The sequence below is a fragment of the Martes martes genome (assembly GCF_963455335.1).
Source record: "Martes martes genome assembly, chromosome: 5".
Taxonomy (NCBI): domain Eukaryota; kingdom Metazoa; phylum Chordata; class Mammalia; order Carnivora; family Mustelidae; genus Martes; species Martes martes.
Window position 1 is genome coordinate 16,967,382 of NC_137892.1, and position 23,116 is coordinate 16,990,497.

Below are 23,116 nucleotides of genomic sequence, written 5' to 3' on the forward strand. Positions count from 1 at the left end.
CTCTCTCTGTACCATCATGTTTGCTCCCTTTAATGAAAAAATCTTTGGGACATAAAATTGATCTGTTATGTTTTATTATATGTCACCCACTCAGATTGTTTTATCTAGAATCTGTGGTTGCTTAATCCCAAATACCAATATGTGTAGTCCTGATATCATCCCTAAATGTGATTCATACTTCCAACTGTCATGATATTGCCATTTGGATGTCTAAATGGTTTTTAAAATAGTGCAAAAATTTTTTTTTCTGGTCTCTATATAGACCTCAAAAATTTACTTCTTTGTACTTCAATAGTTTGCTTATCTATTAAAATATGCAAGCAAAGAAAGTTTAAGGTTTTTATGATTCTTCTACTTTCTAAAATCCCATAGATCAACCAAACTTACTGACTTAAATTGTGCAAAATAACCATACTCATTCTCAGCTTGTCCATCCTTTACCAAGAAATTACCACTTGTTTCCCTTTATAGCTCTGATTTTTTTTTTTTTTAGTTTTAAACTCAGAACAAATTTGATTGAACCATCACCACTTACACTAAGTGGTATGCATTTTAAAACTTCATTTTGCAATAGTAGTATTAATAACATTTCTAATTCATTAATTACATCTGAGGGATGCTTCTGTATCAATGCAAATTTTAAAACTACACATGCTTTCACGTACTTTTTTAACATACAATAACATATTCAGATCAAAATTGTTAAGTTCAAAGAGTCTTGATAGAAGTGGTCCATATACACTATGGAGTATTATGCCTCCATCAGAAAGGACGAATACCCAACTTTTGTAGCAACATGGACAGGACTGGAAGAGATTATGCTGAGTGAAAGAAGTCAAACAGAGAGAGTCAAGTATCATATGGTTTCACTTATTTGTGTAGCAAAACAAATAATATCGAGGACAAGGGTAGATGGAGAGGAGAAGGGAATTGAGGGAAATTGGAAGAGGAGCTGAACCATGAGAGACTATGGACTCTGAAAAACAACCTGAGGGTTTTGAAGGGGCAGGGGGTGGGAGGATGGGGGAACCAGGTGGTGGGTATTGGGGAGGGCACAGATTGCATGGAGCACTGGGTGTGGTGAAAAAACAATCAATATTGTTACGCTGAAAATAAATTAAAAAAAAAGAAGTACCATTCTAAAAGGAGATACAGAACATTTCAATCACTGTAGAAAGCCTCTTTATTTCCTCACGGGTCCCCCAACTCAAGCAACCTATTTTATTTTATTTTTATTATGTTATTTATTTTATTTTGTTATTTCATTTCACTTTAATTGCATTATAGTTAACATACAATGTTATATTAGTTTTAGCACTACAATACAGTTGGTTCAGCAATTCCACAGTCACCCAGTGTTAAACACAAGTACACCTCATAAACCCCATCCTTAATAATCTATACTTAATGCCCCTCCGGTAATCATTGTTTATTCTCTACAGTTAAGGATCCTTCTTGGCTTGCCTCACTCTCTCTCTGTTTTTATTTCTTCGCTCATTTGTTTCTTCTTAAATACCACATATGAGTGAAATCACATGGTATTTGTCTTTCTCTGACTGACTTACATCACTACGCATTATACTCTCTGCTTTATCTATGTTGTTACAAAGAGCAAGACTTCAAACTCTTTTATCTTATTTTATTTAAATTCAATTAAATTAACATATAGCATATCATTAATTTCAGATATAGAGCTCAGTTATTCATCAATTGCATATAACACCCCATGTTCATTACATCACCCAGTCACCCATTAACCCTCCCAACCTCCCCTCCAGGAATCTTCACTTTGTTTCCTATAATTAAGAGTCTCTTGTGTTTCTTCTCCCTCTCTGATTTTATCTTATTTATTTTTCCCTCCCTTCCCTTATGATCTAATTTATTCGTTCCTTAGATTCCACATATTAGTGAAACCATAAGATAATTGCCTTTCTCTGATTGACTTATTTTGCTTAACAAAATACCTTCCAGTTCCATCCATGTTGTTACAAATGGAAAGATTTCATCATTTTGATGGATAAATAATATTTCAGTGTGTATATATACTAAATCTTTCTTTTTTTTTTTTAATGTTTAAAACCAGAGTGACAATGTATTACTTTGCCATTACATCCGTGATAAGAACTGGAACCAAATCTTTCTTATCCATTCATCTGTCAATGGACATCTTGCCTCTTTCCATACTTTGGGTATTGGGGACATTACTGCTACAAACATTGGAGGACATGTGCCCCTTAAAATGACAACATTTGTACCCTTTGGGTAAATACTTAGTGGTGTAATTGTCAGGTCCTAGTGTAGCTCTATTTTAAACTTTTTGAGGAATATCTATACTGTTTTCCAGAGTGGATGTACCAGCTTGCCTTTCCACCATCAGTGTAAGAGAGTTGCCTTGCCCACATCTACTATTTCCTGACGTTAATTTTAGCCATTCTGCTGTTGTGAAGTGGTATCTCATTGTGGTTTTGGCTTGTATTTCCCTGATGATGAGTTAAATTGAGAATTTTTTTCATCTGCCTGTTGGCCATGTGTTTGTCTTCTTTTTTTTTTTTTTACTTAAATTCAATTAGTCAACATATAGCACATACTTAATTTCAGATGTAGTGTTCGATAATTTATCAGTTTCATATAACCACCCAGTACACATCACATCATGTGTTGTTCTTAATAACCATCACTCAATTACCCCATTCCTCCCACCTCCCCTCCAGCAACCCTCAGTTTGTTTCATATAGTTAAAAGTCTCTCATGATTTTTCTCCCTTTCTGATGATTTCCCATTCTGTTTTCCATCATTTCCCCTATACTTTGTGCTGTTTTTTATATCCAACTTATGAGTTAAACCATATAATTGCCTTTCTCTGATTGGCTTATTTCCCTCAGCATAATACCCTCCAGTTACATCCACATCAATTTAAATGTAAGTATTCATCCTTTCTGATGGCTAAGTAATATTCCATTATGTGTGTGTGTGTGTGTGTGTGTGTGTGTGTGTGTGTGTGTGTATATATATTCCACATCTTGTATATCCATTCATCAGTCAATGGATATCTCAGCTCTTTCCACAGTTTGGTTATGTGGACATTGCTGTTATGACCATTATGGTGCAGGTGTCCCTTTGTTTCACTATATCTGTATGTTTGTGGTAAATACATAGTAGTGAACTTACTCTATTTTTAACTATATAAGAACCTCCATACTGTTTTCCAGAGTGACGATACCAGCTTGCATTCCCACCAACAGTATAAGAGGGTGCCCCTTTCTTTGCATCCTTGCCAACACCTGTCTATTGTCACGAAAACCTGGAGCTTTAACTCCTACAACCTGAAGACCAAATTTAAGATTATTCAAAACAAGTGTACTCAGAGTTTCTCCATCAACATCTTCAACAATTATGACCAAGGGTTTTTAGTGAACACTGGCAATTTAAGAGCAGGTACAATGGACTGGACACTAGAAACATTCTTATCACTCAACAGAACATAGGCATCCTGGAATTCACATTTCTGACCCTTTAATGTTCTAATAAAGTATGGAGAAATGTAACCTCCATCAAACTTCGTACCTTCAATAATTTCTAATTCATTTAGTATTTTTTCATCCTTTAATGTGATGACACTCTTTATTCCAACCTTTTTCATTGCATCAGAAATAATGCTGCTGGGGGAGACAAGATGGCGGGGAAGTAGGAGGAGGCGCCTTTTCAACCTGTACCCTAAAGTGAGCTGATTACCTACCAAAGAACTCCAATCACCCATGAAATCAGCCTGAGATCAGAATTATACACCTCTGGATCTCTACGGGGGGCAGAAGACGCCAGTGGGCAGGTAAAGTGGAGTGGGAACGTCGGACTGATATCGGAAGATAAACAAAAGGGGGAGGGAGCCACCAGAGGCGACTGATTGGAAAATAATACCCCAATATGAGAGTGCCCTGCATCTGGGGACCAGCATTAACTTGGAGTCTGGTTGAAAGCACTCAAAAGAGCAAAGGTTCGCAGGGGGAAATTGTGGGAATCAGGGCGGCTAGGGACAGGGGCTTAAGTCCCCAGACCCAGGACAGCCTCCCCTGGCGCTGAGCCAGAGAGAGTGCGGCGGAGAAACCTGGTCTTTGTCCCTGAGCCGCCAGCGCGCCCGAGAACGGGTGGAGTCTGGCTCCCGTGAGGGGCTGGGAGCCACACCAGACAGCAGAACGCGCACCTTGCTGGAGATGCGCACATGTCTCAACCTCCCCTGAGAGAGGTGCACGAATGCCCAGCCTGGTGTTCTCGGACCCACGCGGCGAGAGAGCCCATAGAGCCGATAGAGCTGGAGGCGCCGCGCCCCAAACCCTCCCCTGGGAGAGGTGCGCGCAAGCCCGGCAATCTTAGCCCCGGCCAGCGGGAAAATCTCAGTGTGCGATCACTGTTTGGAACCTGTCTGGCGGTCTGGAGCTGCCCAGACAGCCACAGCTGCCTTGGTTTTGCATACAAGCAGGAGATCCTGCCTCCCCAGGGACCGTGACTCAGAACCTGCTCTGCTAGCGGCCCAGTGGCTGCAGCACCTGCAGGGGAGCAGACTGAGGCTTCTCTCTGAGAGGGAGGTTGGGGTGCAGTTTGTTTTCCTCCAAACCTCCAAAAGCCATCAAAAGATGTCTAGGCAAGAGAAAAGAAGTGAACAAACATAAAAACCTCCAGAGAACAAAAGCCTGAAAAAACTGTTTTCTGCAGAGCCCACCCCCTTGAGGGGGGCTGGAGCACTTAACTCAGGGAACATCATTGCCTGAAAACCCACGTGGCAGCCCCTTGCCCCAGAAAACAAATCAGGAACGAAAAAAAAAAAAAAAAAAAAAGACCACAAGAGAACAACCACCACTACTTCATAGATAAAACTTTTATTTTTAACTCATTCCCACTATTCTGGTTCTTCTTTTTTATATAGAAAATTTTTAACCTATTTACCATCACAATGAGATGTCCAGTACATCAAATTCCATAATAAACTGCTAACCTGAATTTTTTGATATATAAACATGTGTTTTACTTTTGCTTTTCTATTTTTTTAATTTTTTAAAGAATTTTAGTTTAGTTTAGTCCAGTTTATTCCTTTTTTATTTTTATTTTCTAATATTCATATAGAGTTAAACTTCAAGGTAACCTCCTTTCTCCAATCAATGCTACCCCTATAGGTGAACCAATTTTTAATCCCCCTTTTTCTTAGGAAAGTTGAGTCCTTTAACAAAGATATCAAGATACACCCAGGAAGAATCAAAATATCCTTCCTCACCCACACTGAGAATCTATAACCATGCTCCCATCTTTTTCTTCTGCCAGTGTCTCTGTGTATTTATGTTTGTCCTGATAGTATATAAATCTTATACTTGGGGTTCTTCTTGACGAGGCTCCTCCTTTTTTTGCCTATATATATATATATATATTCTCTCATCATATACTTTTATCAGTCTTTTTGTTTGTCTGTTTTTATTTGTATATGACATAAATATTACCCTGGGGCACATTTGGGCTGAACCTTCTCTTTTATCTTCCCTTTTTTTCCTGTCTCTCTCTCTCTCTCGTTTCTTTTTCTTTTCTTTTTTCTCTGGTTAGGGTGGGGAATCCTGAGTGCTCAAAAGCATTCCAGGGTGCACCTTGACTGCACCACAGTCGATAAATCCAGCTACATCTGTCCAGTCATCTCTCACCAAAATGACTAGGAGGAGGAATCCCCAACAGAAGAAAAATACAGAGGATGGGCCTTCTGCAACAGAGCTAATGGCTATCAACATAGACAATATGTCAGAAAGAGAATTCAGGCTAACAATTATCCAGGCAATAGCTAGGTTGGAGAAAGCCATGGATGACCAAACGGAATTGATTAGGGCAGAATTGAAAGCGACCAGGGATGACGTTCATAATGTTAGGGGAGAGCTGAAGGCCACCAGGGATGAGGTTCACAACGCTCTCAATGAGTTCCAATCTAATCCAAATTCTCTAAAAGCTAGGGTAACTGAGACAGAAGATAGAATTAGTGATCTGGAGGACAAACAGGTAGAGAGAAAGGATCAGGAGGAAGCCTGGAACAAACAGCTTAGAAGCCACGAAAACAGAATCAGGGAAATAAATGATGCCATGAAACGTTCCAACATCAGAATTATTGGAATCGCTGAAGGGGAGGAGAAAGAAGGAAGTCTAGAAGATATAGTGGAACAAGTTCTTCATGAAAATTTTCCCAATCTTGCGAATGGAACAAGTGTTCATGTACTAGAGGCAGAAAGGTCTCCCCCCAAGATTATAAATTCAAAAAAAAATCCAGGCACCTCATAGTAAAATTGAGGAATCATAATTGTAGATAAAATCTCTTGAAAGCCACTAGGACAGAGAAGATCCTTATGTACAGAGGAAAGCCCATCAGAATAACGTCAGACTTGTCCACAGAGACCTGGCAAGCCAGAAAGCGCTGGCAAGATATATTCAGGGCACTAAATGAGAAGAACATGCAGCCAAGAATACTTTATCCAGCAAGACTGACATTCAAAATGGATGGAGAGATAAAGAGTTTCCAAGACCGGCAAGGCTTGAAAGACTATGCAACCACCAAGCCGACACTGCAGGAAATATTAAGGGGGGTTCTATAAAACAGGAAAAATCCTAAGAAGAGCATTGAACAGAAATATAGTGAAAATCGATAGAAAGAAAGACTTCAAAGATAACACAATGTCAATAAAAACGTATCTCTCAATAATCACTTTCAATGTGAATGGCCTAAATGCGCCCATAAAACGACACAGGGTTGCAGATTGGATAAAACGACAGGACCCATCCATATGTTGTCTACAAGAGACCCATTTTGAACCTAAAGATACAGCCAGACTGAAAGTGAAGGGATGGAGAAGCATCTTTCATGCCAATGGGCCTCAAAAGAAGGCTGGGGTAGCTATTCTCATATCAGATAAATTAGATTTTCAACTAAAGACGGTAGTCAGAGATACAGAAGGACACTACATCATTCTTAAAGGGACTATCCACCAAGATGATCTAACAGTTGTAAATATCTATGCCCCCAATATGGGAGCAGCCAATTACATAAGAAAACTATTTATCAAGATAAAGAGTCCTATTGATATGAATACATTAATAGTAGGAGATCTTAACACGCCTCTCTCAGAAATAGACAGATCATCGAAGCAGAAAATCAATAAAGAAATAAGAGCATTGAATGACACATTGGACCAGATGGACCTCATAGATATATACAGAACATTCCACCCTAAAACAACAGAATACTCATTCTTCTCAGGTGCACATGGAACCTTCTCCAGAATAGACCACATACTGGGTCACAAATCAGGGCTCAACCGATACCAAAAGACTGAGATTATTCCCTGCATATTCTCAGATCACAATGCTTTGAAAGTGGAGCTCAATCACAAGGAAAAGTTCAGAAGGAACTCAAACAACTGGAAGCTAAAGACCACCTTGCTTAAGAATGCTTGGATCAACCAGGAGATCAAAGAAGAACTTAAACAATTTATGGAAACCAATGAGAACGAAGACACTTCACTCCAAGACCTATGGGATCCAGCAAAGGCGGTCCTAAGGGGGAAATTCATAGCCATCCAAGCCTCCCTCAAAAAAATTGAAAAATCCAGAATACACCAGCTGTCTCTAAAGAGACAGAACTAGAGAATCAACAACAAATCAAACCAACTCCACACGTAAGAAGGGAAATAATCTAGATTAGAGCAGAGATCAATGAGGTAGAAACCAGAGATACAGTAGAACGTATCAACAAAACTAGAAGCTGGTTTTTTGAAAGAATCAATAAGATCGATAAACCATTGGCCGCACTAATCCAAAAGAAAAGAGAGAAAGCCCAAATTAATAAAATTATGAATGAAAAGGGAGAGATCACAACTAACACCAAGGAAGTAGAAACAATCATCAGAAGTTATTATCAACAGTTATATGCCAATAAGCTAAACAACCGAGATGAAATGGATGCATTCCTGGAAAACTATAAACTCCCAAAATTGAACCAGGAAGAAATTGACAACCTGAATAGACCGATATCTAGTAATGAGATTGAAGCAGTGATCAAAAACCTCCCAAAAAACAAGAGCCCAGGACCCGATGGATTCCCTTGGGAATTCTATCAAAATTTCAAAGAAGAAATAATACCTATTCTCCTGAAGCTGTTTCAAAAAATGGAAGCAGAAGGAAAACTTCCGGACTCTTTTTATGAAGACAGCATTACCCTGATCCCCAAACCAGGCAAAGACCCTACCTTAAAGGAGAATTTCAGACCAATATCACTGATGAATATGGATGATAAGATTCTCAACAAGATCCTAGCAAACAGGATCCAACAGCACATTAAAAAGATTATCCACCATGACCAGGTGGGATTCATCCCTGGGTTACAAGGATGGTTCAACATCCGCAAATCAATCAATGTGATAGAACAAATCAATAAGAGAAGAGAGAAGAACCACATGATCCTCTCAATTGATGCAGAAAAAGCTTTTGACAAAATACAGCATCCGTTCCTGATTAAAACGCTTCAAAGTATAGGGATAGAGGGAACATTCCTGAACTTCATCAAATCTATCTATGAAAAATCCACAGCAAATATCATCCTCAATGGGAAAAAGCTCACAGCCTTTATGTTGAGATCAGGAACACGACAAAGATGCCCACTCTCACCACTCTTGTTCAACATAGTATTAGAAGTCCTAGCAACAGCAATCAGACAACAAAGAGAAATAAAAGGTATCCAAATTGGCAAGGAAGAAGTCAAACTCTCTCTCTTCGCAGATGACATGATTCTTTATATGGAAAACCCGAAAGTCTCCACCCCCAAACTACTAGAACTCATACAGCAATTCAGTAATGTGGCAGGATACAAAGTCAATGTCCAGAAATCAGTGGCTTTCTTATACACTAACAATGAAAATACAGAAAGGCAAATTAGAGAATCGATTCCATTTACTATAGCAACAAGAACCATAAGATACCTCGGAATAAACCTAACCAAAGAGGTTAAAGATCTGTACTCAAGGAACTACAGAACACTCATGAAAGAAATTGAAGAAGACACAAAAAGATGGAAGACCATTCCATGCTCTTGGATCGGAAGAATAAACATCGTTAAAATGTCTGTACTGCCCAGAGCAATCTATATTTTTAATGCCATTCCGATCAAAATTCCACCAGTATTTTTCAAAGAGCTGGAGCAAATAATACTAAAATTTGTGTGGAATCAGAGGAGACCCCGAATTGCTAAGGAAATGTTGAAAAACAAAAATAAAACTGGTGGCATCACGTTACCTGATTTCAAGCTTTCCTACAAAGCTGTGATCACCAAGACAGCATGGTGCTGGCATAAAAACAGACACATGGACCAGTGGAACAGAGTAGAGAGCCCAGGTATGGACCCTCAACTCTATGGTCAAATAATCTTTGACAAAACAGGAAAAAATATCCAGTGGAAAAAAGACAGTCTCTTCAATAAATGGTGCTGGGAAAACTGGACAGCTATATGTAGAAGAATGAAACTTGACCATTCTCTTACACCGTACACAAAGATAAACTCAAAATGGATAAAAGACCTCAACGTGAGACAGGAATCCATCAGAATCCTCGAGGAGAACATAGGCAGTAACGTCTTTGATATCAGCCACAGCAACTTCTTTCAAGATATGTCTCCAAAGGCTAAGGAAACAAAGGCAAAGATGAACTTTTGGGACTTCATCAAGATCAAAAGCTTCTGCACAGCAAAAGAAACAGTCAACAAAACAAAAAGGCAACCCACGGAATGGGAGAAGATATTTGCAAATGAGAGTACAGACAAAAGGTTGATATCCAGGATCTCTAAAGAACTCCTCAAACTCAACACACACAAAACAGATAATCATATTAAAAAATGGGCAGAAGATATGAACAGACACTTCTCCAATGAAGACATACAAATGGCTACCAGACACATGAAAAAAGGTTCATCATCACTAGCCGTCAGGAAGATTCAAATCAAAACCACATTGAGATACCACCTTACACCAGTTAGAATGGCCAAAATTAGCAAGACAGGAAACAACGTGTGTTGGAGAGGATGTGGAGAAAGGGGAACCCTCTTCCACTGTTGGTGGGAATGCAAACTGGTGCAGCCACTTTGGAGAACAGTGTGGAGATTCCTCAGGAAATTAAAAATTGAGCTTCCCTATGACCCTGCAATTGTACTGCTGGGTATTTACCCCAAAGATACAGATGTAGTGAAAAGAAGGGCCATCTGTACCCCAATGTTTATAGCAGCAATGGCCATGGTCGCCAAACTGTGGAAAGAACCAAGATGCCCTTCAACGGATGAATGGATAAGGGAGATGTGGTCCATATACACTATGGAGTATTATGCCTCCATCAGAAAGGACGAATACCCAACTTTTGTAGCAACATGGACAGGACTGGAAGAGATTATGCTGAGTGAAATAAGTCAAACAGAGAAAGTCAAGTATCATATGGTTTCACTTATTGGTGGAGCATAACAAATAATATAGAGGACAAGGGTAGATGGAGAGGAGAAGGGAGTTGAGGGAAATTGGAAGGGAGCTGAACCATGAGAGACTATGGACTCTGAAAAACAACCTGAGGGTTTTGAAGGGGCGGGGGGTGGGAGGTTGTGGGAACTAGGTGGTGGGTATTAGGGAGGGCACAGATTGCATGGAGCACTGGGTGTGGTGAAAAAACAATGAATACTGTTACGCTGAAAATAAATAAAAAATTTAATTTAAAAAAAAAAGAAAAGAAATAATGCTGCTAATTTCTTTGCCTCCATTTGCAGAAATTGCAACCTAAGCAATTTCTTCAGGGGTTGTCACAGGTTTAGACTGCATCTTAAGCTCAGCAATTATAGTATCAACAGCTAACATCACAACTTCTCTTGATTTCCACAGGAGTAACATTTTGCTAATCTTCTCAAAGACTTCCTTCATAGCAGATTATGCCAAGACAATAGTAGTCATGGTACCATCCCCATCGTCTTCATTTCTGTTATTGGCAACATCTTGTACAAGTTGAGTACAAACATTTTAACATTCATCATTTTTAAATTATATTTTATTTTTTCAGTGTCCCACGATTCATTGTTTATGCACCACACTGAGTGTTCCATGCAGTATGTGCCCTCCTTAATACCCACCACCAGGCTCACCCATCTTCCTACCCCCTCCCCTCCAAAATCCTCAGTTTGTTTCTCAGAGCCCACAGTCTCTCTTTGTTCATGTCCTCCTCCGATTTCCCACAACTCCCTTCTCCTTTCCTTCTCCCAGTGTCCTCCATGTTATTCCTTATGATCCACAAGTAAGTGAAACCATATGATAATTGACTCTCTCTGCTTGACTTATCTCACTCAGCAAAGTCACCTCCAGTCCTGTCCATGTTGATACAAAATTTGTGTATTCATCCTTTCTGATGGAGGTATAATACTCCATTGTATATATGGACCATATCTTCTTTATCCATTCATCTGTGGAAGGGCATCTTGGCTCTTTCCACAGTTTGGTGACTATAGCCATTCCTGGTATGAACATTGGGGTGCATATGGCCCTTCTTTTCACTATATCTGTATCTTTGGGGCAAATATCCAGTAGTGCAATTGCGGGGTCCTAGGGTAGCTATATTTTTAATTTCTTAAGGAATCTCCACACTATTTTCCAAAGCGGCTGCACCCACATGCATTCCAATCAAGAGTGTAAAAGGGTTCGCCTTTCTCCACATCCTCTCCAACACTTGTTGTTTACTATCTTGTTCATTTTGGCCATTCTAACTGGTATAAGGTGGTATCTCAATGTGGTTTTGATTTGAATCTACCTGATGGCTAATGTTGATGAACATTTTTTCATGTGCCTGTTAGCCATTTGTATGTCTTCTTTGGAGAAGTGTCTGTTCATGTCTTCTGCCCTTTCTTTGACATGATTATCTGTTTTGTGAGATTTGAGTTTGAGGAGTTCTTTATAGATCTTAGATATCAGCTCTTTTTCTGTAGTGTCATTTGTGAATATCTTCTCCCATTCCGTGGGTTGCCTCTTTGTTTTGTTGACTATTTCCTTTACTGTGCAGAAGCTTTGGATCTTGATGGAATCCCAAAAGTTCATTTTTGCTTTTGTTTCCTTTGCCTTTGGAGACACATCTTGAAACAAGTTGCTGTGGCCGATGTCAAAGAGGTTACTGCCTATGTTCTCCTCTAGGATTTTGATAGATTCCTGCCCCATATTGAGGTCTTTTATCCATTTTGAGTTGATCTTTGTGTATGGTATAAGAGAATGGTCCAGTTTCATTCTTCTACACATAGCTGTCCAATTTTCCCAGCACCATTTATTGACAAGACTGTCTTTTTTCCACTGGATATTTTTTCCTGCTTTGTCGAAGATTATTTGACCATAGAGTTGCAGGTCCATATCTGGGCTCTCTACTCTGTTGCACTGGTCTATGTGACCGTTTTTGTTCCAGTACCATGCTGTCTTGGTGATCACAGCTTTATAATAAAGCTTGAAATCAGGAAAAGTGATGCCCCCAGTTTTGTTTCTCCTTTTCAACATTTCCTTAGCAGTTCAGGTCTCTTCTGGTTCCATACAAATTTTAGGATTGTTTGTTCCAGCATGCCAATAAATGCTCGTGGAATTTTGATGGGGATGGCATTGAAATTATAGATTGCTCTAGGCAGTACAGGCATTTTAACAATGTTTATTCTTCTGATCCATGAGCATAGAATGCTTTTCCATCTTTTTGTGTCTTCTTCAATTTGTTTCATGAGTGTTCTGTAGTTCCTCGAGTAAAAATCCTTTACTTCTTTGGTTAGCCTTATTCCAAGGTATCTTATGGTTTTTGGTGCTATAGTAAATGGAATCAATTCTCTTACTTCCCTTTCTATATTTTCATTTTTAGTGTATAAGAAAACCACTGATTTCTGTACATTGTTTGAATTGCTGTACAAGTTCTAGTAGTTTGAGGGTGGAGTCTTTTGGGTTTTCCATGTAAAGTATCATGTCATCTGTGAAGAGAGAGAGTTTGACTTCTTCTTTGCCAGTCTGAATACCTTTTATTTCTCTTTGTTGTCTTATTGCTGTTGCTAGGACTCCTACTACTATGTTGAACAACAGTGGCAAGAGTGGCCATCCTTGTCATGTTTCTGATCTCAAAGGGAAGGATATCAGCTTTTCCCCATTGAAAATGATATTCACTGTGGGTTTTTCATAGGTAGCTTTTATGAAGTTGAGGGATGTTCCCTCCATCCCTATACTTTGAATCATTTTAATCAGGAATGGTTACTGTAATTGTCAAATATTTTTTCTGCATCAACTGAGAGGACCATGTGTTTCTTCTCTCTTCTCTTATTGATTGGTTCTATCACATTGATTGTTGAGCCACCTTTGCATCCCATGGACAAATCCCACCTGGTCATGGTGGATAATTTTTTAATGTATTGTTGGAATCTATTAGCTAGGATCTTGTTGAGAATCTTGGCATCATCAAGGATACTGTTCTGAAATTCCCCTTTTTGACAGGGTGTTTGCCTGGTTTGGGGATCAGGGTAATGCTGGTTTCATAAAAAGAGTGTGGAAGTTTCTCTTCTGTTTCTATTTTTTGAAAAAGCTTCAGGAGGATAGGTATTATTTCTTCTTTGAATATTTGGTAGACTTCCCCAGGGAATCCTTCAGGTCCTGGGCTCTTGTTCCTTAGGAGGATTTTGATCACTGCTTCAATCTCTTTCCTAGATATTGGTCTATTCAGGTTGTCAATTTCTTCCTGTTTTAGTGTTGGGAGTTTATAGGTTTCCAGGAATGCATCCATTTCTTCTAGGTTGCTTAACTTATTGACACAAAGCTGTTGATAATAATTTCTGCTGATTGTTTCTATTTCCTTGGTGTTAGTCGTGATGTCACCCTTTCATTCATGATTTTATTAATTTGGGTCATCTCCCTTTTCTTGGGTTAGTTTGGCCAATGGTTTATAGAGCTTTTGATTCTTTCAAAAAACCAGCTTCTATTTTCATTGATGCATTCTACTGTATCTCTAGTTTCTATCTCATTGATCTCTGCTCTAATCTTGATCATTTCCCTTCTTGTGCATGGGGTTGGCTTATTTTGTTGTTGATTTTCCAGTTTCTTAAGGTGTAAAGAGAGGTGATGTATTCTGGATTTTTCCATTTTTGTGAGGGAGGCTTGGATGACTATGTATTTCCCCCTTATGACTGCCTTTGCTGTATCCCATAGGTTTTGGACAAATGTGTCTTCATTCTCATTGCTCACAAACATTTGTTCCATTCCCCCAGATTGGAGAGATTTTCATCCAGAATTTGTTGAGCTATATCTTTTAGTCTTCTCTCTTTCTCCACCCCCTCAGTGATCCCAATAATTCTGACATTGGAATGTTTCATGGCATCATTTATTTCCCTAATTCTGTTTTCATGGCTTCTAAGGTGTTTGTTCCAGGCCTCCTTCTGATCCTTCTTCTCAATCAGTTTGTCCTCTAGATCATTAATTCTATCTTCTACTTCAGTTACCCTGGCTGTTAGAGTATTTAGATTACATTGGATCTCACTGATATCATTTTTAACTTCTGCCAGATCAGCTCTCACTTCTGCCCTTAGAGATTCTATGTTGTCACTAATGGTTTTCTCCAATCAAGCCATTGCCTGGATAATCGTTATCCTAAATTCCCTTTCTGACATACTATGTATGTCCATATCCAGTAGTTCTGTGGGGGAGAGCACAGTCTCCGAATTTTTTCTCTACTGGTTGTTCCTTTTCCTAGTCATCTTGGTGAGAGGTGGTTGAGGAGATGTATGGCTGAATATATCAACCATGATCCAGGCAAGGTGCACCTAGAAGTTTATTATATTGTTTTTCCCTGATATTGGGGTTTTACAGTTTTATGGGGACCCTGTGGTGGTTGTCTTCTTGACCTTTTGCCTTGTCTTCTGGGAGGGGCCTGCTGCAATGTTCTCCCATCAGTCTTGCTTGGGTTGAGTCACCCTGCAGGTTATTAAGGGTCTGTGCTCTGTGGAAACCGGTTTTTCATGCTTTGTTCTCTGGGGTTTTTTTTTTTTATTCTTTGGCAGCTTTTAGAGGCTTTTCAGAGGGTCAGAGCAAAGAAAGAATCTGTCTGCACCCAGATCTCTTCCTCAGAGAGAAGCTTCAGACTTTTCCCCTCCGGGTGGTCCAGAACACATTGTCTCCCCTCTACAAACTCTGTTGAACAGCACAACCTCCCACAGGTGGTGCACACCCCCAGCCACGGCCCCAGTAGTCACTCGAGGCCCCCGCTTGTCTCTACATTTCTGTGCCACTACAACCATGAGTGATATTTGTCCAAGGAGCCCACTTCTATTGACTGCTTTTGCTGGGACTGCTGTCTGGAGTCCAGGCCCATGCTGGGTGCACTCAGACCCTGTGGTCATGCAGGATGCAGAAGGCTGCCCCCATTGATCCCAATCAGAGATCACGCTGGGCTCTCTCAGGCATGGGTTGAGAGTGTTCAGACCCCACTGCCAGTTGCAGAAGGCTGTGGTCCTAGCTATATTCATCTTTTAAGTCAATTGATTTTGCAAAGATCACAACATCCTTAAAGAGCACACTTAACTGTGATAAGGACTGAGTATTGTATCTAACTGTTGTATCACTATATTGTACTCCTGAAACTAATACTACATTGTATGTTAACTAACTTGAATTTAACTGAAAACTAAAAAAGAAAGAAAGAAAGAAAGTTCCTGTTGGTAAGCCATGCTGACTGCAAGAACTTCCAAAATTGGGCCCCTCTGGTTTTCAAAGCCGAATTCTATGGAGATTTGACTTCCCAAGTCCAGTTCCTCTGTGCCTGGGGTATCTGGTGCAGGAGTCTATTCATCTCCCTTTTTCATGCTTATGTCATTCCTCCCTCCAATGGACCATCCACTGGGGTCTTTGAGCTTTTTCATCTCCATATTTTCTGTCCTCTTCTCTACATTTAGCTGTGGAGAATCTGTTCTGTCAGTCTTTGGGTAGTTTTCTGAGTTATTTATACTGATATGGGTGTTATCTAGTTGTATTCATGGGACAAGGTCAGCATTGGGTCCTCCTACTCTGTTGTCTTCCCCAGAATCTCCCTCTGAGATTCTTGTGTCTTGCTCTTCTAGACTCTTTCTGTCTGGGAGTCATAGAGACCCTCAGAGTCATAGGCCCACTCTGAATAGGATGAAAGAGAAATGAGTTCTTTTGTTAGTGTACCACATACCTAGGAAGACTGGATTCTTAGTCACACATACTGTCCACTTACACCTCAAATAAATGACAGGCTGTGGAAGATCTTTATGGTCTAAAGGTATGTTGACTTGGGGGATTTATGATATAGGTAAACTCAAACTATTCCTCTTACCAACTCCAAAGTGTCCAGATCTTTTTGTTTGCTTCAACAGAGAGTTGCAATTTCTCCTCTGGAAGCCTGGACTTCCACAAAAACTGATTTTTCCATGGGTGACTGCCCAAGTCAGTGTTTTCCAGGAATTCCCAGACTCTAGTGGAGAAAACCTCATACAGTTAACTAGCCATTATAGGATCCATAGTTGGGCTTGAGGTCTGTCTGCATATTACCTGACCCACTGGTGGGTAAAACTTCCCAGATCATTTAAGATATAGTGCTTCCTCAAAGGCAATTTTGCCTGTGGATGGATGCCAAAATTTTATTATTGATGGGGAAAATTTAAAGAAATCTATTACACAGCCATCATGCTAATACTACTCCTGCAATCACTATTCCTTCTTGCTATACAGAACATATTCTCCTGTTTTTACTTTTGATATATGATGTTGTCTAAATTGAAATATTTTTTTTAATTTTAATATGTTTTTATTTTAAATATCAATGTATTTTATTCAGGAATTGGTATATTTAAAGACCTTCAGGTCTTTTGTACACGTTACACATTTCCTAGAACAATTAATAACCTATTAAACAGTCCCATATGTACTTATGCTATGCTTGTCTAAAATAAAATTTGGTTCTTCCGTCTTATCCTTAAACACCAAAAGTTCATGGGTTTTTTTTTTAAGATTTTATTTATTTATTTGACAGATAGAGATCACAAGTAGGCAGAGAGGCAGGCAAGGGTGGGGGCGGGGAGCAGCCTCCCTGCTGAGCAGAGAGCCCAATGAGGGGCTCAATCCCAGGACCCTGAGATCACTACCTAAGCTGAAGGCAGAGGTTTAACCCACTGAGCCACCCAGGTGCCCCCAAAAGTTCATTCTTATAAATTATTTTCTCTTATGTAAATTTTTATTTGTGTTTTTCAATCTCCATAGACTATTTTTAGCTAATAACATGCACAAACAATTTAAGACTGAGGAAGTATATTGTTTTTATTCTTTCTGATTTTCTTTCATCTCTATGTCTCCAGCAACTAGCACATGGATGGGCACAGAACAGACACAAAACATTTGTGAAGTCAATAAGTAAACTAATGACTTCTTAAATTTTCAACATATATAATCAAGTGACTGAAAACAGTTAAAGTGGCAGATCAGTTCATTCGTTGGAAGTAAAGAAGTATTTTTGTCATCATTCTTTAGGTTTTTGCAACATTTTGGACTAGAAGCTAATTACCTATAAGAATAGATTCTCCAGGGACCTCCAAGAAACCCCATTCCATATATATTCCTTTTACTCTACCCTTCAATTGAAATAAAATTGGTCACACCTTTTCTTGACATCTCCTAATAACTCCACAATGTTATATACTTAACTGGAGAGTTACTTGGAGTGGGGAAGTCTGAGAAAAACTCAGTGAATGGAAGGTATGTAGATGGCTCCTGGGCAGGCTTATATTTTTCCCATTCAACCACTCGCCTGTTTTCCTACACAGGTAAGCTACTTACATTTTGAGGTGGAATGGTTAGAAAATGAAGAAAGAGGAAACTTAAGCTCAGATCTCTGTAACTTAGTTGAACAAGCTGTATTTGAAACTGCACAGATTCTTAGTGTGTTCTATATAGCCTCAAAGATCCTGTGTTGTAAATTCATTATAATAGTTATGATAAAATCACATAATACAAACTTAATTCTAGTTTTTGACTGTTTGTTGCAGAAATTTTGCTGCACACTAACACATTTTTCATATCACAGCAGTGTATTTTTAAAACCCTTATTTAAAAAGGTATAAAAAGTTAGGTATTGGATTAATTTGTTAAATATTGTTACAACAAACCTTAGAGTTAAATGATTTCACATCTTCAGAATTTTTGTGTTAATATGAAACAGAGAATAGTCTGAAGGAAGCTAAAACCTATTTATATCTAAAATAAACATATTTATTAATTAAATCTACTAGGGACAACAGTGAAAATGTCTAATGCTGTAATCTGATAAAAACAGGAGAGACAGAGGAAATATAGAAAGAAGTGAGAACAAGAGAGAAATATATGTGTTCTGATCAACATTTGGGTAACTTTGGGCCAAAATCATGAAAATGAAATGTGTGCTTCTTACTCAAAACTGAATCCTCAATTACTCTGCTGCCATCAAAGTTTATAGAAAGTATAGGTAGCAAAATCATCTTTGTGATTCAGTGAGGAGATAATATTTCTATAACATTCTTTGAAAATTTAATAACATATTAGTAATAATTTTTACTGTTTTTATATTTACAAAATGAAACCAATTGAAGGTTAGATATAGAAAATGAAAAACTAAAATAGGTAGACAAATGTATACATAAAGGTTTATATGAACAAAGACAATGAAAAAAGTTCCACAGAATGTAAATTAGAATTTCAAAAAGAAAAAACAAGAAACTTTAGAAGAAAAAACATCATAAACCATACTAAAATATTTTTAATTAGAGAGTTTATCTGGTTATATGACATATCAAAAGCTAAAGATCAGTAATGTATAAATCTCTTACATATTTAGCAGAAAAATATAAACATTCCAAGTTTGAAAAATGGCACAAACATTTTTACTAGGAAACAATTACAGAAAGAAATAAATAGTAATACAAATGCAAATTAAATTGAGATTAGATCCCCACATTTTTTTCTTGCTGAATTATAGACCAGAAAAATGTATGATGTTGTGATGAAAGTTATAAGGCCAGAAATGCTGACTGACATGTAAGGGTAGCTCTTTCATAGGTAGCTACAATATATAATTCTGAAATAAATAGCATTTTCTTAGTAAAAATAATTCATCATATAGAATCTGGGGATTATTTTACAATCAGCATTGTTTTAGGTTAGTAAAAATTTCAAGGAATAATGTATTTAAAATAACAAAATTATTATGGGAATTATTTTAGTATGGTAAAATAATAGGGATATTTAAATAATGTTCATAAGAATTATATTTTTAACTATTAAAAAATGAGAATATGTATACAACTATAAGATTTAGGGAAATATAAAACTATACATAGCATAATTTTATTATATATCTTATATATTTTATATATTTATGTGAGTGCATTATTTATTGAAATATATATTGTAAAGAATAGATGAAATTTTCATAGCAAATATCATATTCATAAATGTATTTTTTAAAATATTTTATTTATTTATTTGACAGACAGAGATCACAAGTAGGCAGAGAGACAGGCAGAGAGAGAGGGGGAAGCAGGCTCCCCGCTGAGCAGAGACCCCGATCCAGGGCTAAATCCCAGGTCCCTGAGATCATGACCTGAGCTGAAGGCAGAGGCTCAACCCCTTGAGCCAGCCAGGCACCCTGTAAATATCATATTCAATATTCTTCTTTTGTTCCATATGTGTTAAATTATCTGTAGTGTTCAGAATAAATTGTGAAATGAAAATGATATTTTTAAATAATTCAAATTAAATATAACAGAAAAGCACATAATATCATTGACATGAATTTGGTTTTTTCATAATGAAAAACTGAATCCATGATGTAGTTTCAAAAGAAAAGCCAGATGAACAATATGAACTTTCTTCTCCAAATGTCACAGTTTAATATAGTATTGCATTCTGAGCCAGGTGAAGGTAAGTCCACGAAAATAATTCTTAACACTAAGAAAACTATAGAAAAAAACACTAATAGAACAGAATGGACATTGTGTGGTTAAATCAGAATGTCCTACACTGAAAAAAATATTAGATCAGTTCAATTCATGATGATAGAATAGAAAAGCTGAATTTAGCTGACATATCTAGGCACATCCCATACAGACAGCTCTGTGTTTCCCAGGCAGCTGAACTTCTTGGAACTTGCATATTTCCTCAGGCATCAGACTTCTTGTTTTTCTTTTTCCCTCATGTAAAATAATCCCCCTCTGCTTCTTACATCCTCCATTGTTATCCTCAACTGCAACACACTATTATTTTTTTAGAATTTATCATTGAAATAATTAAATCCTCATGACTTACTTGCTTATGTCTTCGACATAAGCCCACAGGCTTTGGAGTATTATATAAACATAGATTCAATTTCTATTGCTCAAATTATATTCCATATCATAGCACAGTGCCTGCATGGCACTGAATATATACCTATGAGGTTGCTTCTGAATAAAAGCAGGACCCTGTAATGTTCTCCATATTTCTGCATTGTTTAGCTACTTGCAAAATTTAATTTTCACAATCTAATAACTCAATTTCCTTCATTTCACAGCATATATATATATTTTTTTGTATTCTGTGCATCTCACATTTTTGTATCCTCTGAACTATGGGAGACAGAAAATTAATATCCAGGACAGTGTCCCCAAAATCAATATCCTACCTTAGTATTTCATAGCTAACACCTCTGTACTCTCTTTGCCTTTTGCACATGAAGTAAATATTTAAAATAATCATATATTTCATAATTTGTTAATATAATTTATTTCTCTTTTACAACTACTGTTTCTGATTGAAATGTATTTAGTCTGATTGATGACTGAATAGAAAAATAATGACTTGTGAGGCAAAAATTATATAGCATATGTAATGCTTTCTTTTCACTACTTTAAACAAGTTTAGCATTTTGTGCCTTAAAGTAGAAGGCTGTAGGGGCGCCTGGCTGGCTCAGTGGGTTAAAGCCTCTGCCTTCAGCTCCGGTCATGATCCTAGGGTCCTGGGATCGAGCCCCGCATCAGGCTTTCTGCTCAGCAGGGAGCCTGCTTCCTCCTCTCTCTGCCTGTCTCTCTGACTACTTGTGATCTCTGTCTGTCAAATAAATAAATAAAAATCTTTACCAAAAAAAAAGCAGAAGGCAGTAATATACTGTCATTTCTATAATTTGTACCCTAATCTACTGATGTGAGAATTATTACAGTCATTTCTTAGATGACAATATTGACTGAAGATTTTTAACTTATTTACCTAAAGAAATTTGAATTGCTTAAGATAAAACTTTAGTTAATACCATGCATTCAACATAGATTTTCTTCCCTTAAAAACTGATATCTCTCTTATGGTAAGGTGGTTCTTCAGACACTCAGAGAATAAAGGTTAAGGTCTCATTGTTTAGAGTCTACACTGATAACAGAAAGATCTTGTTTCTGGGATAATCCCCATCTCCTGTGTTTCTCTAAATATCACTGAACAATACAAAGAACTTCACAATACACAATTGCACTACCTATTTGAAAAATAAAACTTTGTTTTCAACATGTCATCCCAAATATTTTAGAGAGCTACTACATGTATAGCTGAAAAGACAATCTAGAAGAAACATGCGCATAATCTAAAGCCATTGTGTCAGAGTGTCTATGGAGAATGTTGTGATTTCAGATTTAGAGATAAATCTCCAGGGTAATATCTTATTTATACCTCTTTTGTGTACAAAGAACAGCCTTATAGAAGAGAAGTTGTATGTTGCTTTTCTAGCATAAGAGAAAACATACATATGTCTCCTGTCCTAAGATCCCCTGGAAAACTAATAATGCTTGTTTTCTCTAAAAAAAAAAAAAAAATGACAGAATGGCTTTCAAAAATCAACTAATGAAATTTTGTTAAAATTATATTCAAATTCCAATGCCAAAGCACCAATGATGACCAACAGGAGTTTCCCAATGGGCTTCATTCTTCTTGGTTTCTCTGAATGGCCTCATCTAGAAATGGTTCTTTTCTGGATTGTGATCATCTTGTACACCATGATCATCCTCTCCAACTCAACCATTATCTTGCTTTCTTGTGTGGACCCTCATCTATACACCCCCATGTATTTCTTTCTTAGCAATCTTTCCTTCTTGGATCTCTGCTTTACAACAACTACTGTACCCCATATGTTGTCCAACTTGTGGGGGCCAGGAAAGATCATCACCTACACAGGCTGTGTCATCCAACTCTGTATGTTGCTCTGTCTTGGTGCCACAGAATGTGTCATGTTGGTGGTGATGGCCTTTGACCGCTATATTGCTATCTGCCAGCCCCTGCACTATACAATCATCATGCATCATCAGTTCTGTTGGAAGCTGGTGCTCGTAGCCTGGCTGTCTGGCCTGATAGAATCTGTTACCCAAATTCCTGTCACACTTCAGCTTCCCTTCTGCACCCACCACCACCTAGATGACTTTCTGTGTGAGGTTCCAGCCCTCATACGCTTGACGTGTGGAGACACATTTGCCAGTGAGTGGCAGATGACAATATCCGCTGTTCTTTTCACCATCGTGCCACTGGGATTGATCCTGACTTCTTATGGTTACATAGCTAAAGCTCTAGGTAAAATCCAATCCAAAGATGGAAGGCAGAAAGCCATTGCCACCTGCTCCTCCCACATCATTGTGGTCTTCATGTTTTATGGAACAGTGGCACCAGTGTATACATACCCTAAGAACCACTTTGCTTCAAAATACAGCAAATTCTTTACTTTCTTCTACACTGTGGTCACACCACTGTTAAACCCTCTCATCTATTCCCTAAGGAACAAAGATGTAAAGGATGCGCTCTTACAACTGCTGAGAAGAGGATCACCATAAGAAAATAGTAGAAATTGATCTTTGAACCAGAAAGAAAGTTGAAAATCATGACATTCACACATTGTCCATAAGAGAGAATCTTTGAATCATCATTTTTTTAAATGTAAACTTATTTTATTTTTTACATGTAGAATATAAATTTTATTTTTTTTATTTATTTTCAGCATAACAGTATTCATTGTTTTTTCACCACACCCAGTG

At 38.0% G+C, this 23,116-nt stretch overlaps 1 protein-coding gene across 1 annotated transcript; it reads left to right on the forward strand.

Moving 5' to 3' along the window:
* Nucleotides 1-21,988: 21,988 nt before the first annotated feature.
* LOC308342857 (olfactory receptor 2H1-like) lies at nucleotides 21,989-22,915 on the forward strand (the record flags this gene model as incomplete). The annotated part of the gene is made up of 1 exon (XM_080803513.1): nucleotides 21,989-22,915. The coding sequence occupies one exon, from the start codon at nucleotides 21,989-21,991 to the stop codon at nucleotides 22,913-22,915; it is 927 nt and encodes a 308-aa protein (XP_080659639.1).
* Between the last annotated feature and the right edge of the window lie 201 nt (nucleotides 22,916-23,116).